This window comes from Adiantum capillus-veneris, chromosome 11, assembly GCF_014529385.1.
Source record: "Adiantum capillus-veneris isolate H3 chromosome 11, ASM1452938v2, whole genome shotgun sequence".
Lineage (NCBI taxonomy): Eukaryota > Viridiplantae > Streptophyta > Polypodiopsida > Polypodiales > Pteridaceae > Adiantum > Adiantum capillus-veneris.
The window spans coordinates 75,156,665-75,184,157 of NC_140941.1; the positions used below are offsets into that span (position 1 = coordinate 75,156,665).

Consider the following 27,493-nt stretch of genomic DNA (forward strand, 5'->3'; position numbering starts at 1 on the left):
ACTACCATGAGCAGAATACCCAATACAATCAAATGTGTGATCTCTATGAGATGAGAGATGAGAGATGTGGAAGTGGGTACCCCCCCTGGTCCCATAAATAGGTGCCCAAGGGGAGGTAGGGCAAGGCCTAATAAAAATCCCCACGACCCAATAGAAAATCATATATGGAAATATATGAGGGTGCCCGGACAAGGTGGGCGGGCGGACCAGACACAAGCTACACTGAGTGGACAGCCCGGAGATATACTAGCCGTACAAGTATGCCCTAGACCTGTGAAGCATCAGAGTGGTGTAAGTCTAACATGATCTACATTCTCAAGCAACGGTTCTACATCATGAGGCAACTCATTTTCAGCTCTATCATGATGTTGTAAGTCTAACATGGTCTACATTCTCACGCAACGGTTATACATCATGAGGCAGCTCATTTTCACCTCTATCATGCTGCTGAAAATCATTTTCAGCCAATTCAGGTGGTTGTCCATCCTCATTAGGATCAATATCATGTTCTACCTCTTCTAGCTTAAGGTTAACCGGCTGATTATCAATTTCAGCTTAAGGTAATGCATCATGAGGCTCTTTTTCAACATCAATGGGTGGCACGAGAGGCTGAAATCTGACTATTTTCTTGTCAGAATCAGATTTTGTAGCAATTCATAAGCAATTTTATCCCATTGAACACTACATCTCGGCTGCGAATTACCTTTTCAAATTGTGGTAACCACACTCTATAGCCCATTTCACCTTCTTTCCCATAACCTAGGAAGACTCCCTTAATGGACTTCATATCAAGCTTTGTTCTCAAGTGTCACGTGACACATCCAACCCTATGTGTACGTGGACAAGCTACAGCATGATCAGGGTTCAGTCAATAGAGTCAGTCTAGATTAGAAGTGATCTGGCACTTTTGTGAGTCTATTCGTAGACCGTGCAGGCCCAGTCGCTTAGTATAGATGCATATCCTCTGGTTGCACACAGCATGATCATAAGCATTCCCATCAAAATCCTTCAAGGGAATTTTCCAGTGCATTTAGCCTATTTTCCCTATTTTTGATATTTTTCACTTATTATTTTTAAGTGACTTTTGTTAGAAAGTAGGTAGGGCAAATTGAGTAAGTTTGTATATAAGCAAACCTAGACTAGCACTAAATGACAGAAGAGGCAACAGGAGCCGAGCTTAGCAGGCAACTTCTCAAGCAAGACCTTGGCGGTTCTCCCCTCCAAGCAAGACTCAGCATCTAGCGTTTTGCATCATCAAGCATCATCGCCCTAGATCTGCATCAGCTTGGCGTTTTCCATCAAGAGATCATCACCCGCACACCCCCAGACCTAGCATTTTCCAGATTGCAGCCCTGTCGTTTTTCATAAGGCTAGCGTTCTCAGCAGATGGAACCTAAGCATGCAGCGTTTTTCAGCCAAAAAGAACCTGCAAATTCAGCCCTAAAAGAGTAGCAGATTCAGCCCGAAAGGACCATCAGTTTCAGCCCTTAAGATCCTGCAGTTTCAGCCCTAAGGAAGTGTAGATTTTCAGCCTTAAAGACAACAGGTACCAGCGTTTCTCCTAGCGTTTTCAAGCAGGCCAGATTTCAGCCCATAGTGTTTTTGGACAGCAAATAAAAGATTGTAGATTTCAGCCCTTAGGTCGGTCTCCTCATCACCATCGTCATCACCGACATAGCCTAGACTTGCATCAGTCCCATGCATTCAGTTTGTGCCAGTTTGTGCAATCATAAGTAGACCACTCTCGCCGACGAGAGTGGGACCTTCGGAGGAGGGTTTTACAATGTCTCCGGTGTCGTATCTCTCTTCTCTCTCTATCTCTCAGTCTCATACACTTGCACACACAGTGTCCATTCACTTTGTTTGTGATCATAGCACTCTCTCATTAAGAACGGAAGGCGTTCCCTTCCATAAGAACAAAAAGGAACCTTGAGCACAGTTCGGAGCACTCATCTTGAGCAAAGTTCAAACATTCATTCCGCTGCACCTAACATTGGTATCAGAGCTTTGGCACTGTTCTGTATCACTCAAGGAGAGAACCACAAGAATCACAAGAAATTTTTGCTTGTTGCGGTCGCACGAACCCAAGTTCGCTTGGGCATGTCGATTCCTAATCGTGTTTTTGAAGAGTGACAGGAATCTCAAGAAAGAAGGGCTTGTCCAGCCTCCCCTTGTGTCTCTTTTCACTCATTGAGAGCGAACCGTGCACTTAGAGGCCGGCCAATCGACGTGAGGTACCTTGGTGTGAGCGTAAGGCCGCCAAGGGGTGCGCCCGCGGAAAGGAGTAGAACTCGGGTGAAGAGAAGATCTTTCTCAAACACGGTTTGCAAGAGAAAGAAAACCTCAAGAACCTCAAGACTCTCAAGCATCCAAGAACCCAAGACCCTCAAGAACCCAAGTCCCTCGTGGACTTTAGAACCAAAGATCATAGTGCATGGTCATCACCTGAAGCGGAATGGATACTTCGCATACAGGTGGTGAGCATGAGAGAGGCGACGAAGAGTTCTCCCCACCAAGAGATTTTTCCGACCCTCCCCCTTCTCCATCTACGCCACGAGTTGTACCAACTTGCATGGAGGTGATGGTCAAGTCAATGTTGGACATGATGGCCCAACAACAAGAAGCCAATCACGAAGGGACTCACCTTGCGCTTGCACAACAAGAAGCAAATCGCATTGCTTTAGAACGCGAGCGCGATGAATGAAAAGAAAGAAAAGCACAAAGAAAGGAGGAACGGGAAGCTCAAAGAGCGGCCTTGGAGGCCGAGCGTGAAGCTCAAAGAGTGGCCTTGGAGGTCGAGCGTGAGGCTCAAAGAGGACTACGCACTCAAGAATTGATTCGACAAGTACTTGCCTCGAAGTCCGAGCCAGCCAAAGATCGTGGGAGTTCCTCAAGTGGCGCAAGCCACGATGCAGGTTCCAACAATCCAGTCACAGAGAAGTTGACCTTCAGTAAGTATGATGGTAAGATGGATGCTACGGTTATTCATTCTTGGTTGCATCAATTTAATGCTTATTTTGCGACAACTAAGAAGACAAGAAATAGCAAAGTTTTGACGATAGCCATGTACCTTGCCAGTGATGCCATCAATTGATACCACGTGTAGCAAGAGGCACAGCTAGCCGTGCACCTCGAGGAAGACGATGAATTCACTCCCCTTTCCTTCAATTGGGCTGATTTCCAAGACAAGCTCAAGGCGCGGTTTATGCCACCTCAGTACCTCGCACGATTGAAGAACAATTGGCGCGCTCTCAAGCAAATTGGTATGCCGGTTATGTCTTTTTCTAATCGTGTTTTGCAGCTAGGTACCCAATTACGCAAGTCGGATGAGGAACGCAAAGAGGCATTCCTTTTTGGGTTAGACGACTATATCAAGTTTGATGTAGAAATCTTCGACCCAATCGATCTCAACAAGGCGGTAGCGATTGCTCTCGCACAGGAGATGAAGCACAACAAGAGAAAGCCTAAGGAGAACAAGACTTCCACAAGTACCTCGCAGACTTCTCAGAACCCTCAAAACGGTAAGAACCGTAACTCTTCTAACCAATCTTCCAACAATCTCTCAGAAAAGAATTCTTCCAATGAACCTAAGGGTAAGGCATTACACAATTGCTAAACCTAAGCTTACTCCATATGAAAAGGTAGTACAAGGATTTGTAGGAGGATACATCACGTCGGAAGAGCAAAGCACTTATTCTAAGGAAGGTCGTTGTTTTCGTTGTCACATTAAGGATCACATAAAAATAACATGTCCTAAGCTTGAATCGAATCAATCTAAAGCATCCACAAAACCCACTTTCTCTGTCAATGCAATTACTGATAACACGAGTGTGCCCCAAGTTTCTCTTGACCCTCCCATTGATGATTCTCTCATTAAATGTTATGGTCATGTGTCGGGGCAGCGTTTTGTCATATTGTTTGACCCAGGTAGTATGCATGATGTGATCAGTCCCTCTCTTGTTGAGAGAGCCCGTCTAGAGGTTAGTCAGAAATCTCCTCTCGAGGTCTCTGGCTTTGTTCCCAGTATGGACTCTCTCATCACGCAGGAGTGACTTGGTGTGTTGTTTACAATTCAACAAGCTGCCTTCAGTAGAAGATTATTTGTCTCTCCTCTCTCAGGATGTGATATGATTTTGGGCATTCGATGGTTTCATGATCTTAACCCTCTCATTGATTGGGAGGCTAACACTTTCACTCTCTATGCCAAAAGTGATTCTCCTATTGTCATTCGTGGAGAGGACACTGTTCATTCTCCCTCTCTCAATGCTAATATGCAGGACAAGATTGAAAGGATTCAGGACAAGGAGACTCTCTTAGTCTCTTCTTCTCCAAAGCATACACATGGGATTTGCATGGTTATGAGAAGCATGATGATGATTTGATTGACAATGATGAGCATGATGATTTGGATGACAATGACCAGCATGATGATTTGCATGATCAAGATGTGATTTCTCACAAGCATGATGAGTTGCATGACGAAGATGTGATTGTTCACAAGAAGGATGAGTTAGTTTATACTGTTTCTAGTGAAGCTAACCTCATTGCAGATTCGCTCAATCACGAAGGATCGATCTTGGCTCTCGAGCCTAGGTCCAAAGAACCCCCACAGGAAGTATTATGTGTTCGCATGATTGATGCACACGCATTGTTTAAGTGTTTCATTCGTGATCGTTTCCTGTATTTTAGTCACCGTCTTTATGTGATCCCTTTTCATAGGCATGACATATTGTACGTTGAGCACATTTCACTCATGAATGAGCACGAATGTATGCGGATTGTTCGTGAAAAGCTGAAAAGTATGCATTCAAGGAAGTCACATTTCATGTCTCTTCCTTGGCATGACACATTTGTAGAAAGAGCACATGAAAGTATGGGCACCAAGCATGGGCATTTCTGTTGTGAATTGCCACAATTGATTGCTTTAGATCAAAAGAAAAAGATTCGATCTCATCGTTTGCATGTGTTTGATGAACGGTTTGTCACTCCGTCTCTATGTTCATCTACATTGCATACACAGTCTTTAGAGAAGACAAGATTTTTTCCATTCACTTTACATAAAATGGGTATGTTCATGGTTTTGTGTTGGAAATGGTTTCATGAATTTTCAGCCATAGAGATTCTTGAAGAAGAAAGAAGCATGACTCTCGACGACATGAAGCATTGAAGGAGCCACAAAAGACTTTGTGTCGCTTTCGGCATGGCCCAAAGAAGCAAGCTTTGCAGACCTTTATGAAGTTCAAGTACTGCACGACCCACACGTCACAGTGGGCCGGCGAAGAGTCCCTTCCAAGATTCCGGATCCTATTGGCGATCTCCCTCGACGCCATACAATTCGGTACCAGTACCTCACTTTGAAAAGGAAGGGATGTCACGTGACACATCCAACCCTATGTGTCCGTGGACAAGCTACAGCATGATCAAGGTTCAGTCAGTCCAATCAGTCTAGATTAGAAGTGATCTGGCACTTTTGTAAGTCTATTCGTAGATCGTGAATGCTTAGTCGCTTAGTATAGATGCATATCCTCTGGTTGCACACAGCATGATCATAAGCATTCCCATCAGAATCCTTCAGGGGAATTTTCCAATGCATTTAGCCTATTTTCCCTATTTTTGACATTTTTCATTTATTATTTTTAAGTGACTTTTGTTGGAAAGTAGGTAGGGCAAATTGAGTAAGTTTGTATATAAGCAAACCTAGACTAGCACTAAATGGAAGAAGAGGCAACAAGAGCCAAGCTCAACAGGCAACTTCTCAAGCAAGACCTTGGCAGTTCTCCCCTCCAAGCAAGACTCAGCATCTAGCGTTTTGCATCATCGCCCTAGATCCTGGCGTACTCCATCAGGAGATCATCGCCCACACACCCTCAGACCTAGCGTTTTCCAGATTGCAGCCCCGGCGTTTTTCATAAGGCTAGCGCTTTCAGCATATGGAACCTCAACATGCAGCGTTTTTCAGCCATAAAGAACCTGCAAATTCAGCCCTAAAAGAGTAGCAGATTCAGCCCGAAAGGACCATCAGTTTCAGCCCTTAAGACCCTGCAGTTTCAGCCCTAACGAAGTGCAGATTTTCAGCCTTAAAGACAGCAGGTACCAGCGTTTCTCCTAGCGTTTTCAAGCAGGCCACATTTCAACCCATAGCGTTTTTGGACAGCAGATAAAGGATTGCAGATTTCAGCCCTTAGGTCGGTCTCCTCATCACCGTCGTCATCACCGACATAGCCTAGACTTGCATCAGTCCCATGCATTCAGTTTGTACCAGTTTGTGCAATCATAAGTAGACCACTCTCGCCGATGAGAGTGGGGCCTTCGGAGGAGGGTTTTACAACGTCTTTGGTGTCGTATCTCTCTTCTCTATCTCTCAGTCTCATACACTTGCACACACAATGTCCATTCACTTTGTTTGTGATCATAGCACTCTCTCATTAAGAGCGGAAGGCTCTCCCTTCAATAAGAACAAAAAGGAACCTCGAGCACAGTTCGGAGCACTCATCTTGAGCAAAGTTCAAACATTCATTCCGCTGCACCTAACATCAAGTCATTGCGTAGATGAACAAAAGCTTCACAACCAAATACTCTTAAATGATCATATGTCACGTGCACATCTAACCCTATGTGTACGTGGACAAGCTACTTCATGACTTGGGTTCAGTTCAGTTCAGTTCAGTTAGCCTAGCTTAGAAAGTGATCAGGCACTTTTGTGAGTCTGTTCGCAGACCGTGCATATCCAGACACTTAGAGTAGATGCATATCCTCTGGTTGCACACAGCATGATCATCAGGTTTCAGTCACAAACCAATCAGGAGCATTTTTTAGAGTGCATAGACCTATTTTCCCTATTTTAGCCAATTTTCACTTATTATTTTTAAGTGACTTTTGTTGGGAAATTGGGTAGGGCAATTTGAGTCAAGCACTATATAAGAAAAGCTAGCGCTAGCAAATCCACGCACAAGAGACAGCAGGGACCACACATCCGGTAAAGCACCTTCTCAGCAAGACCCCCCTCGGGACAACAAACCCTCTAGCGTTTTTGCAGCAGGACCCGGATCAGCCCCTAGCGTTTTTGGATCAGCAAAGCCCCTTAGCGTTTTGCAGATTCTCCGTGAGAAGACCATCATTAGCATCAACGTTTTCAGTTTCCAACAGTCAAACACCACAGTAGAAGTCCCAAACCTCGTAGATCTCACCTTCCTGCATAGCAGATCCTCGCCGCACAGTCAGATCAGTGAGCGTTCACGGATTCAGCCCGAAAAACACAGATTTCAGCATCTGCGTTTTCAGCGCGTCGTCATTGCATCGTCGTTATTGCCGTCGTCATCGACATAGAGTCAAAATTCAGCAGATAAAGATTTGCAGATTTCAGCCCGTCTCGTCGTCGACATCGTCGGCAAGTCCATTGCATTGTAGAGATTTGTGCAATCAATAGTAGACCGCTCTCGCCATAGAGAGTGGGGCCTTCGGAGGAGGATTTGACAACATTCTGGTGTCGTATTCTTCTCTCTCTATCTCTCAGTCTCAGCACCTTCATTCACAATGTTTGCCACTTTGTTTGTAATCATTTGCACTCTCTTACTAAAGGAACAGAAGGCTCTCCCTTCTGTAAGTAAAAGGAACCCTTCAACACAGTTCGGAGCACTCATCTTGAGCAAAGTTCAACATTCACTTCCGTTGCACCTTACATTGGTATCAAAGCTTTGACAGTGTTCTATATCACTCAAGGAAAGAACCACAAGAACCACAGAATTTTTTTTGCTTGTTGCGGTTGCAAGTAACCCAAGTCCACTTGGGCGTGGCGATTCCTAATCGTGTTTTTGAAGAGTGACAGGAACCCCAAGAAAGAAGGGCTTGTCCAGCCTCCCCTTGTTTCTCTTTTCACTCATTGAGAGCAGACCATGTAGCGGCCGGCCAATCGACATGAGGTGGGAAAAAGCAACCTTGGTGTGAGCGCAAGGCCGCCAAGCTGTGCACCCGCAGGGAAGAGTATAGCTCGGGTAAGAGAAAATCCTTCTCTAACACAAATTGCAAGCTAAAGAAGACCCTCAAGAACCTCAAGAACTCAAGAACCTCACGAACCCAAGAACCCAAGTTCCTCGTGAACTTAAGCACCAACGATCTCAGTGTATGGTCATCACCCGAAGCGGAATGGATACTTTGCATGAAGATGATGAGCAGGGAAGTGGCGAAGAAGAATTTTCCCCACCAGGAGGTTTTTCCGACCCTCCCCCTTCCCCATCTATGCCAAGGATTGCACTAACTCCTATGGAGGCTTTTGACAAGATGATGATGGACAAGAAGTTAGAACGCGAAGCAAGAAAAGCAGAAATGGATCGCGAGCACCAAGAAAGAAAAGCAGAATTGGCTCACGAGCGCGAAGAAAGCCGGTTAGCCTTTGAGCGTGAGCGTGAGCGAGCGCGCTTGGCGACCGAACAGAGAGCCCAACGTGCAAGAGTTGTTCCAACTTTTGTCTAGTGTGCAAGCGCAAATTGACAAGAATCAAGAGAAGGGGACTCTCTCATACTTGTCTTCTCCAAAGCACGACACACATGATTTGCATGATAATGATAAGCATGATCAAGATGTGATTATTCACGAGCATGATGATTTGCATCATCAAGATGTGATTATTCACTTGCATGATGATTTGAAGGAAAAAGATGTGATTGTTCACAAGGATGATGGTTTAGTTGATGGCTTTTCTAGTGAAACTAACCTCATTGCAAATTCGATCAATCATGAAGAACCGATCTTGGCTCTCGAGTCGAGATCCCAAGAACCCCCACAAGAAGTATTCTGTGTTCGACTGATTAGTCAACACGCATTGTTCGAGTGTTTCATTCGTGATGCTTTCCTGTATTTAAATCACCGTCCTTATGTGATCCCTTTTCACAGGCATGCCATATTGCACGCGTAACAAACTTGGACACTCCATGTCAAGAATCTACCACGACACCACCAAATAACCACTTCAAAACAGTTCACAATTCACAATTTATTCGACACTTGCCCGGCGGAGTTCCGTGCCTAGAGATATTGGCCCCAGAGACTGGCACCCCTCTCGGTAATTCTTTTTGTATTAATCTGTGTTCAAAGTACAAGAGTGCAGGCAGGCGCTCACACTCAGACTCTGCGTCCAGATGCTCTGAGTTGTGAGAGGCCTACTCACAAATTTAAAGGTACAAGGGATGCCAAAAGCAGAGCCCCAAAAGCTGAAAATCAAAAGCTCAAAAGCTTTGCAAAAATAAAGCAATTTCTCTTTCTCTCTCTCTCTTGCTAAAATAAAGCAAAGAGGCTCTCTCTCTCTCTCTCTCTCTCTCTCTCTCTCTCTCTCTCTCTCTCTCTCTCTCTCTCTCTCTCACCATGGGACCCAAACCAATACAGCAAACAACCCCCCCGAAACCGGACATCATGGAAGGGAATACGCCACCATGCTCATTACAAGACACATGGGGACTCATCTCCTCGATGCACACCACCATCATGAAGCAGAGTGATGAAATCAAAGACCTAGCTCTAAAAAACCAAGAATTGGAACACAAGCTCCAAATGCAAGACCTACGAGTCCGTCACCAAGAGGAGAAGATGCAGGAGCTCCAGGGTGCTCTTGATAAGCAAACAACTACAATGCAAGACACGCTAGCCACTCACGATGAAAAGATTGCGCAAATGAATGTATCTGAAAATGTGGGCTCTTGGAAAGATGCACTGACAAACACACCAATGCCTCAGACTTCTTCAATGAACAGAGACATGTATGCTAATGAGGATGACAAAGAATACACCGAACAAGAGAAAAGAAAAATGAACATCGTGATACGGGGTATCCCCGAATCCGACAACGAGAAGGTCATCACCTTGAACACAGACATCACAGAAATGATCTCCACTAACTTCGAAATGCACAATGTGGTGGTATATGGTGCACATCGAGTAGGCAAGAAGAAACCAGAAGCAAATCGGGCAATCGTATGCACACTTCTAGATGCCCGCAAGAGGGCTATTATCCTCGAAAACGCCCGCATCTACTTAAAGGATAGCGCACTATACATCAGTGAAGATAGAACGCCGAACCAACAAAAGACCAGACGTGAAGCATACGAAGCTCGCATGAACAAAAAAACAGCCCAAGCGGACACGAAAGGGGAAGCAAAAGAGGAAACAAAATGACAATGCGAGACCCATGGGTTCACGGAATTACACGTAACAAGTTGGAATTGCAAAGGCTTCCCGTGGCATAAAGGAGAAGGATTAACGGAAGTCCTACCACAAGCCGACATTCTCTTTTTATTGGAAACATGGGAACACGATGCATGTAGAATACCACACATTGAAGGATATGTCACACACTCCCTACGGATGCCATGTACAAAAATGAGGGGACAAGGAGGAGTCGCAGTGATATAACGACAGGAACTCAGAAAAATGATCACAATTTGCAAGACAGATGCCCATAACCGGTACATATGGATCAAGTTTGACACAAAACCTAAACCTATGTTCATTGCCGGGTGCTACATCCCCCATAGAGAGTCACCATTCTATGGTGCCTTCAATGTAGAGAAGAATTACCCTTTCGAGGATCTGTATGCCGATATCCATGCATATGCACAAGAAGGGATGATTATGCTTATTGGGGACATGAATGCTCGCATAGCACATGCGCAAATGCAAATGGTGGATCTCATGACACCTCCAATGCTTGAACATAATGAGATACTAGATCCCACATGGGAGAGATGTTCGAAAGATCTCATTACAAACCCGCAAGGTATTGCATTGCTCAGTATGATGACATCCCTACAACTAATCGCCGTCAATGGAACAAGTAAGTTTGAAAAATCGGGAGAATGCACATGCTACACAGCCAAAAAAGGCATGAGTGTTATTGATTATGTATTGATTGCATATGAGGCATCCCATATTGTAAGTAATTTTACAATTGGGAAGAGGTCACCCAATTCTGACCACACCCCAATCCATGTAAGGCTACAAGTTCCCACTCAAAAAGCACAAAAACAGCCCCATGCCCGATCATGGACATACAAAATGCAAGTGGACAAGAAAAGAATGTATGCAGAACATCTAGACAATGCACTTGCTCATGTACCCATACCATCACACATCGCACAAACATGGCCAATTTTCAAACAAGCTCTCTGTGACGCCGTGGAACAAACAATGGGAAAAACGCATCGGCGAGGAAATCATGTTAAAGGGCTACCGCATAACCCATGGTTTGATGAAGAGTGCAAGTATGTCAAAAAACAATTGCGGGCACTGTCAACGACGAACACGGAATGGGAAACTCTATCAAAAGACTACACAAATCTCAAGAGGCCGAAAAGAAGAAACTATGAGCTACGCACGGAGACACAAGCCATAGCCAACTTCAAGAAAAATCCCAAAAAAGAATGGCTGAAAATAAAAGGACGGAGACATGACATTATGGGGGACATAAGCTCAGATGACATGTACATGTATGTGGAACAACTATATGTGCATAATAATGTGGAAGAAATGCCACGCATGCAAACCGATCTCCATGCCCAAGACCACTTTGATCCCGGAACGGTTAAAAAAGGCATACAGAAACTTGCAAATGGGAAAGCTCCGGACATACTACACTTGAACTCAGAAATGCTTAAATGGTCAGGTATGAGAGCCAGAGAGTGGATACATAGAATGCTAAACCAAGCCATTGTTCAAGGGCTACCCGAGGATTGGCAAAAGAACTGGATCAAAGCACTTTACAAAAAAGGGGATGTAAATCAGCCTACCAACTACCGTACCATTATGGTTGGATCTTGCATGGCAAAGCTTTTGGGAAGCATCTTAGAACAAAGCATAAGCACATGGGCAGAGACAAATGGAAAACGAGCAACAGGTTTTCGACCAAAACATAGCACCATTGATCACCTTGTTTCACTCAGGGTATTAATGGAAGAGAGTCGGCTAAAGGGAAAAACATTATACTGTTGCTTTGTAGATTTCACCAAAGCCTTTGACACGGTCCCGAGAATGGGTATATGGAAAAGGATGGAATGCATAAAAGTACCGATGCATCTCAAGAGTGCGGTAGCACGTCTCTATGACAGAGTCCTATGTCAACTAAAAACGCACGAAGGGCTGTCCAAAGCTTTCTCGAGCAACATGGGGGTCAAACAAGGATGCCCTCTCTCCCCTACTCTTTTTGGATTGTGCATTGATCAAATAGAAAGCTTCCTCCCTCAACTAGAAGGGGATGAACCAGCCATCGGGATGTTTACACTTCTCATGCTCATCTATGCAGACGATGTGGCTCTTTTCGCCCATGACATTACAGCTCTACAGAAATTGGTCAATGCGTTACATGCTTTTTGTGAAAATGTGGGTCTATCAATCAATGTAGATAAAACAAAGTTCATGATTGTAAAGACTCGTAAGATGGATATCCACACCCCCCTCATGTATCAAGGGAAACAAATTGAGAAAGTCGACAGTTTCAAGTACTTGGGGATTGACATCCCGTGCAACTATGCTTGGGGACAATGCGCACATAATAGAATTGACATCGGCCATGCCAAGTACTATCAATTTGAAAACATGTGCACACAAAGGAGCATAAAAAGATGGGAGATAAAAGCGACCATTTTTGAGACATGCGTAGTGCAAGCCATCCTCTACGGAGTGGAAATATGGGGAGCAAGCATTTCAGCCCACACATGGAATGAAATTGAAAAAATTCAGAAAAAATTTCTATGTCGACACATGGGGGTCAAAAAGACGACACCATACTTCGTGCCACTCTTGGAGACAGGCAAGAGACCACTAGAAATGAAAGCATTGCAAAAAATGTACACGTATATCATGAAGGTCAAAGTGATGCCTACTACTCGAATCCCCCGCATTGCATGGGAAACGGGATGTGCGCCGCAAAAGACAAAAAAAAGCAAATTTTTGTCATCGAGCCTCATACAGGACATTAAGAAATGGTTCGCTAAATGGAATGTAGAGGCATATGTGGACATGCTTATTGAGGAGGGCAAGGAGGGAGAACACATGCTGAATTTTGAAATTGCATTACTAAATAGCCTCCACACCAAGTGGAAGACAACGCAACACCGCTCGAAATTTGAATACTATTGCAAGCATGTCAACACAAAGTATTGGGAAGGCTATAGCACAAACCCAATGGAACCTCAGGCCCACATACGAACACCCATGCCCCACATGGCACGAAGAGCCATCTCTTTGATGCGCACAAGGTCACATGCTCAAAATAGAAACAGAGGGCTGGCTGAAAATTGATGCTTCTAAACGGATATGCACATCATGTACAATGCAAGCTCCCGTAGATGAAACACATGTGACATTGGAATGCCCAGAATACGCTCACATCCGGGCTAACTTTCAACCACTTCTAAGCGGTTGCTCTACCTTTGCCGACCTATTATCCAAGACAGACCCCTCCCCTACAGCTCTCGGTACATACCTCACCCGCATACTTGAGCATAAAAAGACACTCATAGGAACACAAAAAGAGAATAACACACACACACACCACACCATACACCCCCGTGAGGGGAGACTATGTATCACTTTGAGGTCCCATGGGTCATTTCTGGCCCCCCGCGGACGTTAATATCAAATCAAATCTCTTTTTTTTTTTTTGTTGGAAAAATCAGGGCTGTATATTACTGAGTACAATATAATCCCCAGCGGATGCCAAAATAGCCTATCACGTGGGGTGTACAAGCTGAATGTAAGGGTGAGAGCCACTATAGTGACAACTCGACTAGAACAATCTCATGGTGGTCTGTGTGATGAGTGGAGGAGAAACCACCGAGGGGGGGCATAATGCCATGTAATCTGGCCACCTGTAAGTGTGAAGAAGAGTAGAGATCGGGCCCAACGCCGTAGGAAGGCAAATCGCAAGCCTCGGCTACTCGAGATGTACCTGAGGAAGAATCCCACTGCCAAATCAGGGTGTGAATGATGTCCAGCCAAATGGCAGTGAGGGTATCCTGAAGGAGCTGTGGAGCCGCACTGAGAATGTGAAGACAACGAGCTCTCCAAACATTCCATAGTGTAATGCTAGTGATGACTGAAAAAACTTCATCACGTGTCTGAGGATCCCCCTGCCAAGCAATCTGTGGTAACATAGCCAAAGTCCCTCGCCGATAACCAGTCGAGGTAAGCATAAGAGTTGGATCTGTGTCTGAGCCCTCGTAGAAAAGATGCGGTCCGGGCATCGGCATCAACCATGAGACAGATCCCCAAGTGAGAAATCCATGTTGAACACCGTCTCTGCTAAGTAAAAAGCAAACTGCTCGCCATACTACATGAGAAGATGAGCATGACCAAAGACAGTGTGCAGGTGACTCATGTAGTCACAAAGGACAGCGAGTACATAACAGATCATGACCCATAGTAGCTAGCCAAGTCCCAACTGGAAGTCCTGCATGTGCAATCATCCATATGAAAAAAGAAATACGACGTCTCTCTCTCTCTCTCTCTCTCTCTCTCTCTCTCTCTCTCTCTCTCTCTCTCTACCTACTAGCCCACTACCCCCTCTACACACGAGGGGAGCCTCTTGTAGATTTTATTTTTTTTGTGGTCCCATGGGTCATTTTGGCCCCCCGACGACGTAAATACAACATCATCATCATCATCTCTCTCTCTCTCTCTCTCTCTCTCTCTCTCTCTCTCTCTCTCTCTCTCTCTCTCTCTCTCTCTCTCTCTCTCTCTCTCTCTCTCTCTCTTTTTTTTTTTTTGGAAAATCAGGGCTGTATATTACTGAGTACAATATAATCCCCAGCGGATGCCAAAATAGCCTATCACGTGGGGTGTACAAGCTGAATGTAAGGGTGAGAGCCACTATAGTGACAACTCGACTAGAACAATCTCATGGTGGTCTGTGTGATGAGTGGAGGAGAAACCACCGAGGGGGGGCATAATGCCATGTAATCTGGCCACCTGTAAGTGTGAAGAAGAGTGGAGATCGGGCTCAACACCGAAGGAAGGCAAATCGCAAGCCTCGACTGCTCGAGATGTACCTGAGGAAGAATCCCACTGCCAAATCAGGGTGTGAATGATGTCCAGCCAAATGGCAGTGAGGGTATCCTGAAGGAGCTGTGGAGCCGCATTGAGAATGTGAAGACAACGAGCTCTCCAAACATTCCATAGTGTAATGCTAGTGATGACTGAAAAAACTTCATCACGTGTCTGAGGATCCCCCTGCCAAGCAATCTGTGGTAACATAGCCAAAGTCCCTCGCCGATAACCAGTCGAGGTAAGCATAAGAGTTGGATCTGTGTCCGAGCCCTCGTAGAAAAGATGCGGTCCGGGCATCGGTATCAACCATGAGACAGATCCCCAAGTGAGAAATCCTTGCTGAACACCGGCTCTGCTAAGTAAAAAGCAAACTGCTAGCCACACTACATGAGAAGATGAGCATGACCAAAGACAGTGTGCAGGTGACTCAAGTAGTCGCAAAGGACAGCGAGTACATAACGGATCATGACCCATAGTGGCTAGCCAAGTCCCAACTGGAAGTCCTGCATGTGCAATCATCCACATGAAAAAAGAAATACGACGAGCCGCATGTAAATCCCAGATGGCTGACCAAAACTGCTGTAGATAGGCATGGGAGAGACCTGAATGTAACCAGAAACGCATACGAGTGGGTTGCTCCGGGTGATGTCTCATCAATGCTAATCTTCCAATTCTGACAGTGTACTCAAAGAATGATACAGGTGCACCGGTGGGGTTAGAGTGAGGCCAATGCCACTCTCTTGAGTCCCAATAAAGCTGAGATAGGGCACGACCCTCCCACACCCAAAGCCTCCAAAGTGCGGCATCAGTGGAAGCGAAACGGGGGTCAACACAACGACGCTTCCCGCGGGAACCAACTACTCGTATGGCCTCCCATCGAGCGCCGGGGTAGACAAGGTGCGGAGAGGTGGTATTATATGTCAATCTAGCATGAATCCCCTGAGAGTAGTCAGTATCAATTGTGAACAGCATGGTGTCTAAACGAACTAATAAGAGAGTGCTCTGAGCAAAGAGACCTTCCCAGCCACAATGTGGAGGCATCTAAACCGTGCCTCGCATGGCTGCATCCCACTGTGAAGGAACAGCCAAGTCAATCTCAAGCAGTCTGTCTGTCACCCCGCGACCAATGTCATAATGTTCTGCCACAAAATCTGCATCCAGCATACGTGTCTCATGAAACAACCGCATAGAGGCAGTAGGGCCAGTGTCCCAAGCAGCCCAATCAATGTGAGTCCTCTCTCCAAGCTGACGGGGTGGATTAACCAAAGAATCAAGAACTGCATCATTCCAAATGAGAGGCTGGCGCTCAATCTTCTCACGACATGAGATATGATAGCCCGTCACATGGAAACCCAAATCTGAAGGAGCGATCGGATGAAGGGTGCGAGAGTGCTGGTGAACAAGGGGGCATCCGTAAAGAGAAAACGATACCCTGCATGCCAAGTATGACCATCTCTAGTGCCGAGGCGTGGAGTCGTTGTGCAAAGAGCGGCCTGAAGAAGCATCTTCCAAGGTTCTTGGCCGGGAAAAAGACCCCAAACAATAAGCTTGGTAAGAAGGGCGCGGCTCTGTAATTCTGGATCAATAATGCCAAGGCCTCCCTCTGACCTAGGACGAATAATCGTGGACCAGCGAACTCGAGCACGAGTATCAGTAGTCCTATCTGTGCCACTCCATAAAAAGTTCCGCACTAGTCAGCAGAGCTGAGCTATCACACCAGAATGTAGCATCCAACAAGAGGCCGTATACCATACTGTAGCCAGAATGACTTGGTTGGCGACCAATGCACGGCCAGCCAACGACAGATGACGTGAAGCCCAATGGCATAGCTTCCTGCAAATAGACTGTAGTACGGGTGCAAACTGCTACTGTGAAGAAACGTCAAATCCAACCTGAAAGCCCAAATATCTGCATGTCTGACCCGGCTGCAGCCATGTGAAACCATCAGCTACCCCCCAAGTAAGTATGTCATCAGTGCCAACCAGTAACCCATAGGATTTATGCCAGTTAATGCGTGCACCACTGGCAATGCAAAAAACCTCTAGGACCTCCCGCATGGCATCAAGAGCAGCTAGCAAATAGCGCAACATCAGCATAGTGTCATCAGCAAACTCCTGATCGATAAGGTCCGGAGCTGAAGGTACTGGCATGGTCAAGCCACGAAATGCATGACTCTGAGCACGAAGAAAGTCGGACATAGTCTCTCCTACAAATAGATACAGATATGCTGCTAAAGGACATCCCTGACGGACAGATCGAGAAAGCTCAAAACTGCGACTGACACGACCACCAATAGTAATAGCACTACTAGCAATCCTGAAGAGAGCGGAAATGCCTGAGATCCATCTCGAAGGGAAACCCATCCTGGCTAATGATCCTTCGAGAAAGTCCCACTCAACACGATCGTATGCTTTCTCGAAGTCAAGGATGAAAAAAGCGAGAGGTTCAGTAGATGATCTGGCCCACTCTACTGCCTCATAAAAAGTGATTATCTAGTATGCATCGATCCATGACAAAGCCTGTCTGAGAAGTATGAATAATATCTGGTAAGAACGATCGCAAGCGATGGATGATCAGTAACGCTAATATCTTATAGACCGAAGGGAGTAGGGTAATAGGTCTCCACTGGCGGAGCTGTGTGGTGTCACCCCCTTTCGGAATAAGAGATATGAGACCTGAACAAAGATCCGGATGCATATATCCTGATGCAAAGATGTCCTGACAACCGCGAAGCAGTGGTATATGCAATACATCCCAATAAGTCAAAACGAAAGCTCTAGTGAGGCCATCCTCTCCTGGACAAGAGGATGGATCAAGACTCTCGATAGCAGCATGAAGCTCTGCAAGTGTGAAGGGTGCCAACAAGATCTCTGCCATAGTGTCTATACAACGGTGTCGGGTGTGATGCCAGATCTGCTCACGGGCAAGTAAAACCTCAGTAGTGCATACATCAACAGTGAACAATGCCTCAAAATAATTGGCAGACATATCAAGAATGACATCAAGATGCATATGTAGTGTCCCCTAAGCATCGCACAAAGTCCGAAGGGTGGTGCCAGGAGGGCGCTCTTTATGCACAGCGAAGAAGTCTTTATTCATTCGATCAGCTTTAGCTATCAAATGAGATACTGAAGCATGATGAGTGAACTCAGACCTAGCCTCCTGTACGCGACGAATCTCCTCCATGAGCTCTGTCTGTCTAGTAGCGAGATAAGCATCCTGAGGCCACTCCTCAAGCAAGCGTTGAGTGGAACCAAGAGGAATGTGAAGATCAGACTCGCGTACTCTCAACTGACGATGAATAATAGCAGTCTGATCACGGCAGTATATACTAGACTGAGTAATGCAATGAGCAAGGAACTCTCCAGGGGGACCACAATAAGAAGCACCCGTGGACCATAAGTCACGAATCTGCTGCTGCAAAACTTCAGTGGTGAGAACACTATCAGGGATGCGGCAACCTCGTCTCTGTGCAGAGGATCTAGTGAAGGAGATAAACAATGAGATGGGTAAATGATCTGAGAGGCTGGTCCCTCTCCAAATAGTAGTAAATCCACCTAGAGCTGCTGCCCAAGGGCCAATGTAAAAACGATCAAGTCGCTCTAATAATCTCCCCTGATGTCTCTGAAACCCCCACGAGTAATGAAGTGTAGCAGGGTGGTGACCAAAAGAGGGTATGTGCCAGGCGTCAACACCTTGAATAGCTAAAAGAAATCGATCCCAAGCTGGCTGCTCATCGGGAGAAATGGATGATAGAATTGGAGGTGTGAAATTGCACCAACTGCGGACCTCAGCTTGTTTACATTGCATTACCGATGCTGCAGCTTTGACACCCCAAATGCACATAGACATAGGAAGCACCACATCTGAGGATACATGAATGACCATAGGCAATGAATAGCAAGCATAAACATCACTCCACTCCATAGCACCAATACATGAAGGGAAGTGTGGAGACAATACATCTGGAGCGGAAGTAGACAACCATAAATGAAGCCGAGCCATAGTTTGTGCATGCACAAAATGTAGAACCTGATCCTCGAACCATTCCTGAGCCGCGTGGAATGGAAGGAAAAAAGAATGGGTAGGCTGAGAGCGACTGCCTATTAAAGAGGGAACACAACCTGGCTTGTGATGAATAAGGTAGAGCTGCACCTGCAATGGCCCTTCTGAGTCACCGCACATTTCAGCCCGATGAGTGCCCCAGGAAAGAGGGCAAGAGCTTAGAAAACTGCGTGGGACGTAAGTATGAGCGGCTGAGGGAGGGGGAGGACCAAAAGGTGGAGGGGGGGGAGTAAGGGCGAGAGGGAGAGGAGGAAAAGGGAGAGGTAATAGCGGTGAATGATCCATCTGCATGGGAATAGGGACCTCGGGAAGAGGGGAAGGAGCGGGCCGGGGAACGGCAAGTGAAGGAGGAGCTGGTAGCAGAGGTAAGTGATCCTGTGCTGAAGAAGAAGAATGGCGAGGAGAAGCAGGGGGTAAGGGGGTGGTGGAAACTTGAGAGGGAGCAGGAGAGGTAACACTGGGGGCTGCATGCGTTGTAGGTTGCTGACGAGGACGGAAGGAATGTTCACGACCCACTGTCTGCCATGCTGCCTCAGTAGGAGCTGAAGCGGAGGGAGGAACATGGAGGGTCGAAGCTCGAGGAGCACCTACAGGTTGCTGAGGTGCTCGAGTAGTAGTAGGAGGAACCGGTTGTTGACGTTGACCACGTGGCTGAGCATGAGTGCCACGAGCCGGCTGTTGTTGCCGCCGATGGCGTGGCAGGGTGGGGCAATCTCGTGCCAAGTGTCCCATCTCGTGACAGCGTAAGCACTGTCCTGGGCGGCCAGTGACTACCATTCGGCAAGAGTAGTCTCGATCGCGCACAGCCACAGTAACTGTATCTGGTAATGAAGTATCCCCAAACACCAAGACTTGAATGCGAGGTGGACCAGATGAGAAGATGCAGGATCCTGGAACTATTGTGCCAAAATGAGCAGCAATCATCTGAAGGAGATGCTCATCAATAAAATGGAGAGGCATATCCGGGAAGGAGAGCGTCAGAGGGAATCTGGGAATAAGGTGTCGACTGTCAAACTCCTCAGTAGTAAACTCGGGATACCACCTCGTCAAGTATATCATCCTGCGATCAGAGAGTATCAGAGAGCGAGCCAGGAGAGCTGAGGCAGTGGTGGCGGGATCTGAAAGACGTACCATGAATATGCCCTTGCCAAGGAATGTAAGCTCCGAGACCCGTCCCTGAGTAGTGCCCAATGCAATCTGACACCAATCACGTATAGAAGATCGAGGTGGAGACTGTCCAATCATCCGGCCAACCAAGGCATACTGTGCCAAGTGTTGTATTTTGGAGTCAATGCGTGTCAACAAGTCGCCAATACAGTCCACGCGACAGGCAAGTGGTGATGGAGCGCCATGTGTAGCACTCGAGACCGGCAAAGCCGCCATGAAGAATGGGCGAGACTGGCAAACGGGAAAAGCAAGACTCGAAATGAAGCTTGGACTCTTTCTCTCTCTCTCTCTCTTTCTCTCTTTCTCTATTTCTCTTGCAGGCGGTAGAAAGATGCGCACAGTTAGGGTTAGGGACAGTTAGGGATAGGGACAGTTAGGGTTTTCGGGCTGTTAGGGTTTCGCGGAATTAGGGTTTCGCAGATGTGGCCTGTGAGGGTTGCGCGCGGCAGCAACAGGTACACGCAGGCAGCCAGGTACGCGCAGTGCAGCCAGGGTTACGCGGAATTAGGGTTCGCACAGGCGGGTACGCGCAGGGCAGGCACGTACGCGCAGGGCAGCCAGGTACGCGCAGGCAGCAGGCAGAGCGCGCGCGGCAGCAGCAGGCAAGACGCAGGTCGCGCGGCAACAGGCAGGCAGGTCTCTCTCTCTCTCTCTCTCTCTCTCTCTCTCTCTCTCTCTCTCTCTCTCTCTCTCTCTCTCTCTCTCTCTCTCTCTCTCTCTCTCTCTCTCTCTCTCTCTCTCTCTCTCTCTCTCTCTCTCTCTCTCTCTCTCTCTCTCTCTCTCTCTCTCTCTCTCTCTCTCTCTCTCTCTCTCTCTCTCTCTCTCTCTCTCTCTCAGTAAATTAAAGCAAAGAGGCTCTCTCTCTCCCAATTGCGTAGGAAAAAGCAAACAGCGGCTTTCTGAGTTGGTAGTGCTCCTATACCCGATTGGATGCCAGGAGAGGGTTTCAGGTGGATTCCTCCAGGGACTGCAGTTCAGTACTTGGGTTGTCAGGTTGGTTTGGACTTGTCCCCCGAGCAGCAGATTGCTCCTCTTCTCCTGTCCATCAAGAGAAAGTTGTTACATTGGAGCTTAGCACGACTTTCGTTGGCTGGTAGAGTAGTAGTTGCCAACCAGGTGTTGTTGGCGACTATGTGATACATCACTTCTTGCTGGATCTTCTCGAGTTCTTGTATCAGCCAGGTAGAGAGGCTGATCAGGAACTTCCTTTGATCAGGTCGAGACACTCAGATTGCCCGAGCCAAGGTGGCTTGGTCGGTCATCACACTTCCTTGTTCTCAAAGAGGGCTTGGGATCATTGATCCAGCACAGCACAGCACAGCACAGCACAGCAGAGCCCTTCTTGGGAAGTTCGTCGTCAGAGGACTTCTTCCAGGCGAGGAGCCCTGGAAGGAGCTCTTGCCGCAGAGGCTTCGTGCCAGGGTGCCTCAGTCAGGAGGCCCTTGGCAACCTTCGACCAGATGGATCTTTACATAGTTGCGCCGAGTTGGTTTGAGCAGGAGACTGGAGGACCGATTCGCTGTGAGTTTGCTTCGATCTTGGGAGCTCTTACGGCGTGCCTAGGGCAAAGACAGCCGACGTGCACGGAGGAGCGCCTACGGCTGCCCCTCGTCTGGAACCCCATGGTTAGCACTCAGAGAGGCCACTTGGTTGGGAGTCGGCCTCATGTTACTTGGGGTCCCATGGCAGCAGGTCCAGCGCGCTCTCTAGGTGACTGGCTAGAGTTCACAGGTTTGTCAGAGGAGGTGCAGGCTGTCCACCTACAGGGCATGAGAGGGGTGCAGAGCATGTGTCAAGACATCTCAGAGTCAGTTCCAGCTGAGTGGCTCACGCCTCTCGAGCCAGTAGCACCCCGGTGGATGGGAGCCTTCACACGACTGGAGGTTCTCATTTCAGTCAGGGCTTGCTCAGAGACTGTCCCAGCCCTGTTCTTCGAGCTTCAAGGTGGGGGACGTTTACAGCGAGTTGCAGTAGAGGCCCCGCAGGTAGCAGAGTGCTGTTTCCAGAGGATCCGAGTTGTGGGCATTTGTGGGAGGACTTGCGTCATAGACCCTGACCCAGCAGCTCTTGAGACAGGACACTGGAGGCTATGGGCTTGGGAGTGCTGTCCACTGGCACGAGTACAGTGGGATCCTGGTGAGTGGCTATGGAGGGACCCCTTCTCTTCTGCAGACCGCCCAAGAGTCCCCTTCTTTCCATACATTGTTTGGCTTGGACGTCATATACTTGCAACACAGAGAGAGGCCCGCCCCGCTGCAGCACGTTCTTGGCAGCTTTTTGGCAGAGGCTGTGGGACTCCAGACAGCCGGGGCGCGTCACTTTGTTCCAGTGGCTGGTTGCACACAGAGCCACAGCAGTAGGGAGCTGGCTTGTGCATAGTGGTCTCTCAGCCGCATATGCAGCCTGTGACCAGTTGGTGGAGAGTCAGCATCACTGTCTTTGGGACTGTCCCTCGGCCCTACAGGTGTGGCTACGAGTTCTTCGGCTGATGCGTGCCCTCTCCACGGCTCGACAGTACACTTGGGGGGCAGCGGCTTGGTCCACCCTAACGGGCCCGGCACTTAAGTTTGAGCTATCTTCCACCAGCAGGATGATAGTGATGCAGGGGGGGCGACCTACACTCCAACCTGCTACAGATCTTACTCCACAGGAGTGGTGCAGTGAGAGAGAGGAGTGTTGGGAGCTCATCAGCGGCCTAGCTCTCTGGTTCATCTGGCGGGCCCGCTGTTTCCGCATCTTTGAGGCTCGCCCTGTGCCACCAACAGAGACTGTTCGTGACTTTTGGCTAGAGCTGATCCATACTCTCAGAGGACAGCTTGAGGGACTACAGGGCAGCTCCGACCGCATGCGAGAGCGCCGCAAGGCTTTCCTTCGACTCTGGCGCCCTGGGCCTTTCTACCCATTGTCCAGGGGGTGCTCAGATGGCACTACTGCCCACCTGTGTGGCTCTTCCCTCCTCCCATCTCTTGATTTAGCCTCATTGTATATATGTTGTTTTTTCATTGGGAGAGTCTCCCCATCATGCTTGTTGTAGCCCTCTCCTGCAGAGGTGGATGTAGCCCTATGGGCAGTTTTCATTAACTAATAGAAGGATCTTTTTCTCGGAAAAAAAAAAAAAAGCAAACCAAAAAGCTGCCCAAAGCTTCCGTGAATCCCGCCGCAAATCACCGAGATCCGTACTGCTGCCACGTGTCAACTCGCACGTCAGCAAAATCACGGTTATTGCAGTTAGGGTTAGGGTTTTTGATTTTAGGGTTAGGGTTAGGGTTAGGGTTTTAGTAGAATTACGATTTTTGGCAGCCACGTCATCACTTTGTGACATACCCCCCTCTTGAAAGCATTGTAATCGCCCTCGATTACGGCTCCAAAACAGACAGAGGCCATAAACCGTCTTAGCAGACACTGACTGTTAGTACCTACGTACTAGGAACACACATCTAGCACATGTACCAATCGACATCACATCACACGACATCACAGGACATCACATGACATTCAACATTCATTTGGATCTTAGACCATGATTTATCGGCAATGTAGCTAGCAATCGCATCTAGATCCAGTCGAGACCTCATTGATGCTCGATTGACTAACCCCTATTGCAACCATGTCTATTCGAGATCAATTAGACCAAAATGCTGCAGTCATTTTAGTCTATCAGTTCCTGCACTTAAACAAGTCAAGAACAAGTCAGTTTCATATTTTCTGGAATTCCATTTCATAAAGTCATACAACAGAATATTGTCAGCTCTCAATATCCCTGAAGCTCAAAGAGACATCAGTGACTCTAGTATTCTAAAAATCAAGGCATCTCTTGACAAAGGAGCGGAGTAACTCCCCTCTTGTGCATCCCACTGCACCAGATCTGCGGCCAAGCTGAATTCTGGGTTCCATTTGGAGTAGACTATGCTAAACCAAAAGCTTCGAGGTAAAGGTTCACGATCTGATGAGTATCTGCTAGGTCCTCCTCCTCCATCCACTTCGCATCCAATGCAAGATAGTTCTTGAATTTAACCAAGAACCACCTTCTTACTTTACCCTTATTTTTTGTGTCCTTATGTCCCAAAATCTGTTCAGGAACAAGGATCTCCTCGTTTTCCTCCACTTCGGGTTGCTCATCGGGCTCCCCATCATCAGGCACATCACCTGTTGATTCTTTTCAATCTTCGCATGCACATTAGAAATGAGATAAAGAATAAACAACTTTCTCTCCATGAATGACAATGGGAGAGTCACTTTTGGCATTGAAAATATAAGTATCGGCTGTCCAATCAATGAGAGGGTTATGCTCACGAAACCATCGAATGCCTAAAAGCATATCACATCCTGAAAGAGGAGAAACTACAATTTCCTGCGGAAAGACGCTTGTTGAACAATGAACAACACATCAAAGCACTCTCGTGTAAGAGAGTCCACACCGGGAGCGAAGCCCAACACCTCGAAAGGAGATGTCTTGCTAACCTCCAAGCGGGCTCTTTCAACAAGAGAGTCACTTATCACATCATGCATACTGCCTGGATCAAACAATATGACAAAACGCAGACGCTTCACATGACCATAACACTTAATGAGAGACTCATCAATGGGAGGATCATGAGAAACTTGGGTCACACTCGTGTTCTCATTTATGGCATTAGCAGAGAATGTGGGTTCTGTGGATTCTTTAGATTCGCTAGATTCAATCTTAAGACATATTCTTTTTATATGACCCTTGATGTGACAATAATAACATCGACCTCCCTTGGAATAAATGCTTTATTCCTTTGACGTGATGTATCCTCCTAAAATTCCTTGTGCTGCTTTTTCATATGGGGTAAGCTTAGGTTCAGCAATTGTGTTAGCTTTACCCTTAGATTCATTTGTGAGTTCTTTTCTGAAAGACTAGAGGAAGATTGGTTAGAAGAGTTACCATTCTTACCGTTCTACGGGTTCTCGGGAGTCTAAGAGGTACTTTGAGAAGTCCTGTTCTCCTTCGGCTTTCCCTTATTGTACTTCATCTTCTATGCGAGAGCAATTGCTACCGCCTTGTTGAGATCTACGGGGTCGAGGACTTCGACATCAAACCTGATATAGTCGTCCAGCCCGAACATAAAAGCCTCTTTGCGCTTCGCATCCGATTTGCGTAATTAGGTGCCAAGCTGCAAAACACGGCTAGAAAAAGACATGACTGGAGTACCATTCTGCTTGAGATTGCGCCAATTTTCTTTTAACTGCGCTAGGTACTAAGGTGGCAAGAACCGCGCCTTGAGCTTGTCACTAGAAAGCGCATAAATCATGGCGAGTAGCTCTTTCTCATAGATTTGCATAGTCTATTCTGGTCCTTGCAAGATTCTGCTTTCATACGCTACTACCCGACCATCTTGGATTAACACTGCCCCACTGTTGCCACACGCATCACACTAGACCACACATGACTTCCTGAGATTTGGTAACCCCCGAAGTAAGAAATTTTTTTCACTACAACTCTTATAACATAAGTATAAGGGTCATAATTACCATATACTAGTTGTAAATAGGGGATTTTCTAGTTGTCCTTTTCTATAAAAAGTAAATCCCCGGAGGATGGCTCAAGCAGCATTTAAGACGTGAAAATGCATAGATTCATAAATTTTATCATGAAAAGCCGCCTATCAAGATTTAGATATGCAAAAGCACAGAAGTTTATTGTAGTGCCTATAAGATTTTGTTCATAGCCTTAACTCATGCCATCAGAGGCTCACAAAGTCTCACTTCACTTAGGCTTTGTGGGAAAGCAAATCTAAAGTACTAATGAACGGGTATTGATCAACACAATTTGCAGGAAAGCAAATCTGTAGTACTGATGAACAGGTGTTGACTATATAAGTTCTAATACGAGCAAAACGCTCCAAGTTTTTCATGATGAGCAGAGAAAAGAGCTATAATTTTATCCATTTGGCTAATGTCTACTGACAAACAACTGTTTTGTAATCAACATTCCAAAGTTTACAGTCGTGAAATTTGGAATACCTCATGGAACCACCAGAGCTGTTGATGAATAGGCGAATGTCCTTATTAGGATCCTGGGCGTCCAGAAGAAGGAGCTGGCTGATGATGGCATCGGCAGCGAAGTCATCCAAGCTACAGCCCAAGAAGACGATGCGCTGCTTCAGGAGGAGGCCCATGACGTCTGCTTCAGCTGCCTTTTGTGCGACAGCTGGAGTTTGAGTCGCTAGAGGCATGGACCCAGATGCATAAAATGATTCGAAACGATCATCTGTCAAAGACCCGACCACAGAAACACTGCCGTGTGAGGCATGCAATAGCGACCCACTGCTGCGCGTGTAGGGAACGGCGGCACTTGCTCCAGAAAGCGCTCTGTTTGCCGTAAGGGGAGCATACTTGCTCACAGACGACGGCCCAATGGTCACTTGAGTGGCAAAATTCAAGCAACCCATTGCACCCTGCATACCCAGTGCAGTTTCGGCAAAATCTTCTATATCTATACTTCTATTATGGAGCTTCAAAATTTCAAGCTCTTTCAGCCCCTCCACGTGTCTTACGCTGGAGAGGTTTGATTTTTCAAAAAAATTGGTTTTTCAAAAAAATTTGGGTTAACGCGCTGAGTTGATCGCTTAGAGACTCATCGTCGTGCATGCTGCATTTAATGGATTGCCTGTCGTGCATGCGCTGCCCTCAAGGCTACGACGTTGGAGAGCTGCCTGTCAAGCGCGTGAGAAGATCTCAAGGAGGGTGGGCTTGAAGAAAATCAAAAGTCGAGGGCCCCTGCTGCTATGGCGTGTGAGAGTGACAGAGAGAGTGAAGAAGAAGATAAACTTCACGTCTGTGCGTGAGAGAGGGAGAGGGAGAGGGAGAGGGAAGAGGGGGAGAGAAAGATAACGTGGAGGTCAAAGCTCGTTGTGTATGCGACTGAAGGTAAGGTTTCTCTCTCTCCCTCTCTCTCTCGCTGCCTCCTCCATGAGAGCAATGTCGTCTCTGTGTGTCGTGTGCCGTCTCTGTCCAGCTTGCATTGTGCCCTGCAGGACTGCCCCCCTCGCATGATCTGCATACACAACGCTGCTGCCTCAAGTCCAGCAAACCTTCGTGCCCTGCAGGACTGCCCCCCTCGCATGACTTGCAAAAAACACAGCGCTGCTGACCTTGGCGATACTCCCAGCAACCAACACAGATCCGCCCGGCCACGCTGAAGTTGTAGCCGTTGCCGCCCACCGGAGCCGCTGCCGCCCCCACGTCGTAGAAGTCCGGCTTTCAG

At 47.1% G+C, this 27,493-nt stretch overlaps 1 protein-coding gene across 1 annotated transcript in view; it reads right to left on the bottom strand.

Annotated features, from left to right (window-relative positions):
* Positions 1 to 26,715, bottom strand: part of LOC147447452 (ATP-dependent Clp protease proteolytic subunit 4, chloroplastic-like) — a 40,208-nt gene extending 13,493 nt beyond the window's left edge. Inside the window, exon 1 of the mRNA XM_086523244.1 lies at positions 26,251 to 26,715. Coding sequence (XP_086379370.1) covers positions 26,251 to 26,690 — 440 coding nt within the window. The 5' untranslated portion in view covers positions 26,691 to 26,715. The remainder of the gene's footprint in view (positions 1 to 26,250) is intronic.
* Positions 26,716 to 27,493: the final 778 nt, after the last annotated feature.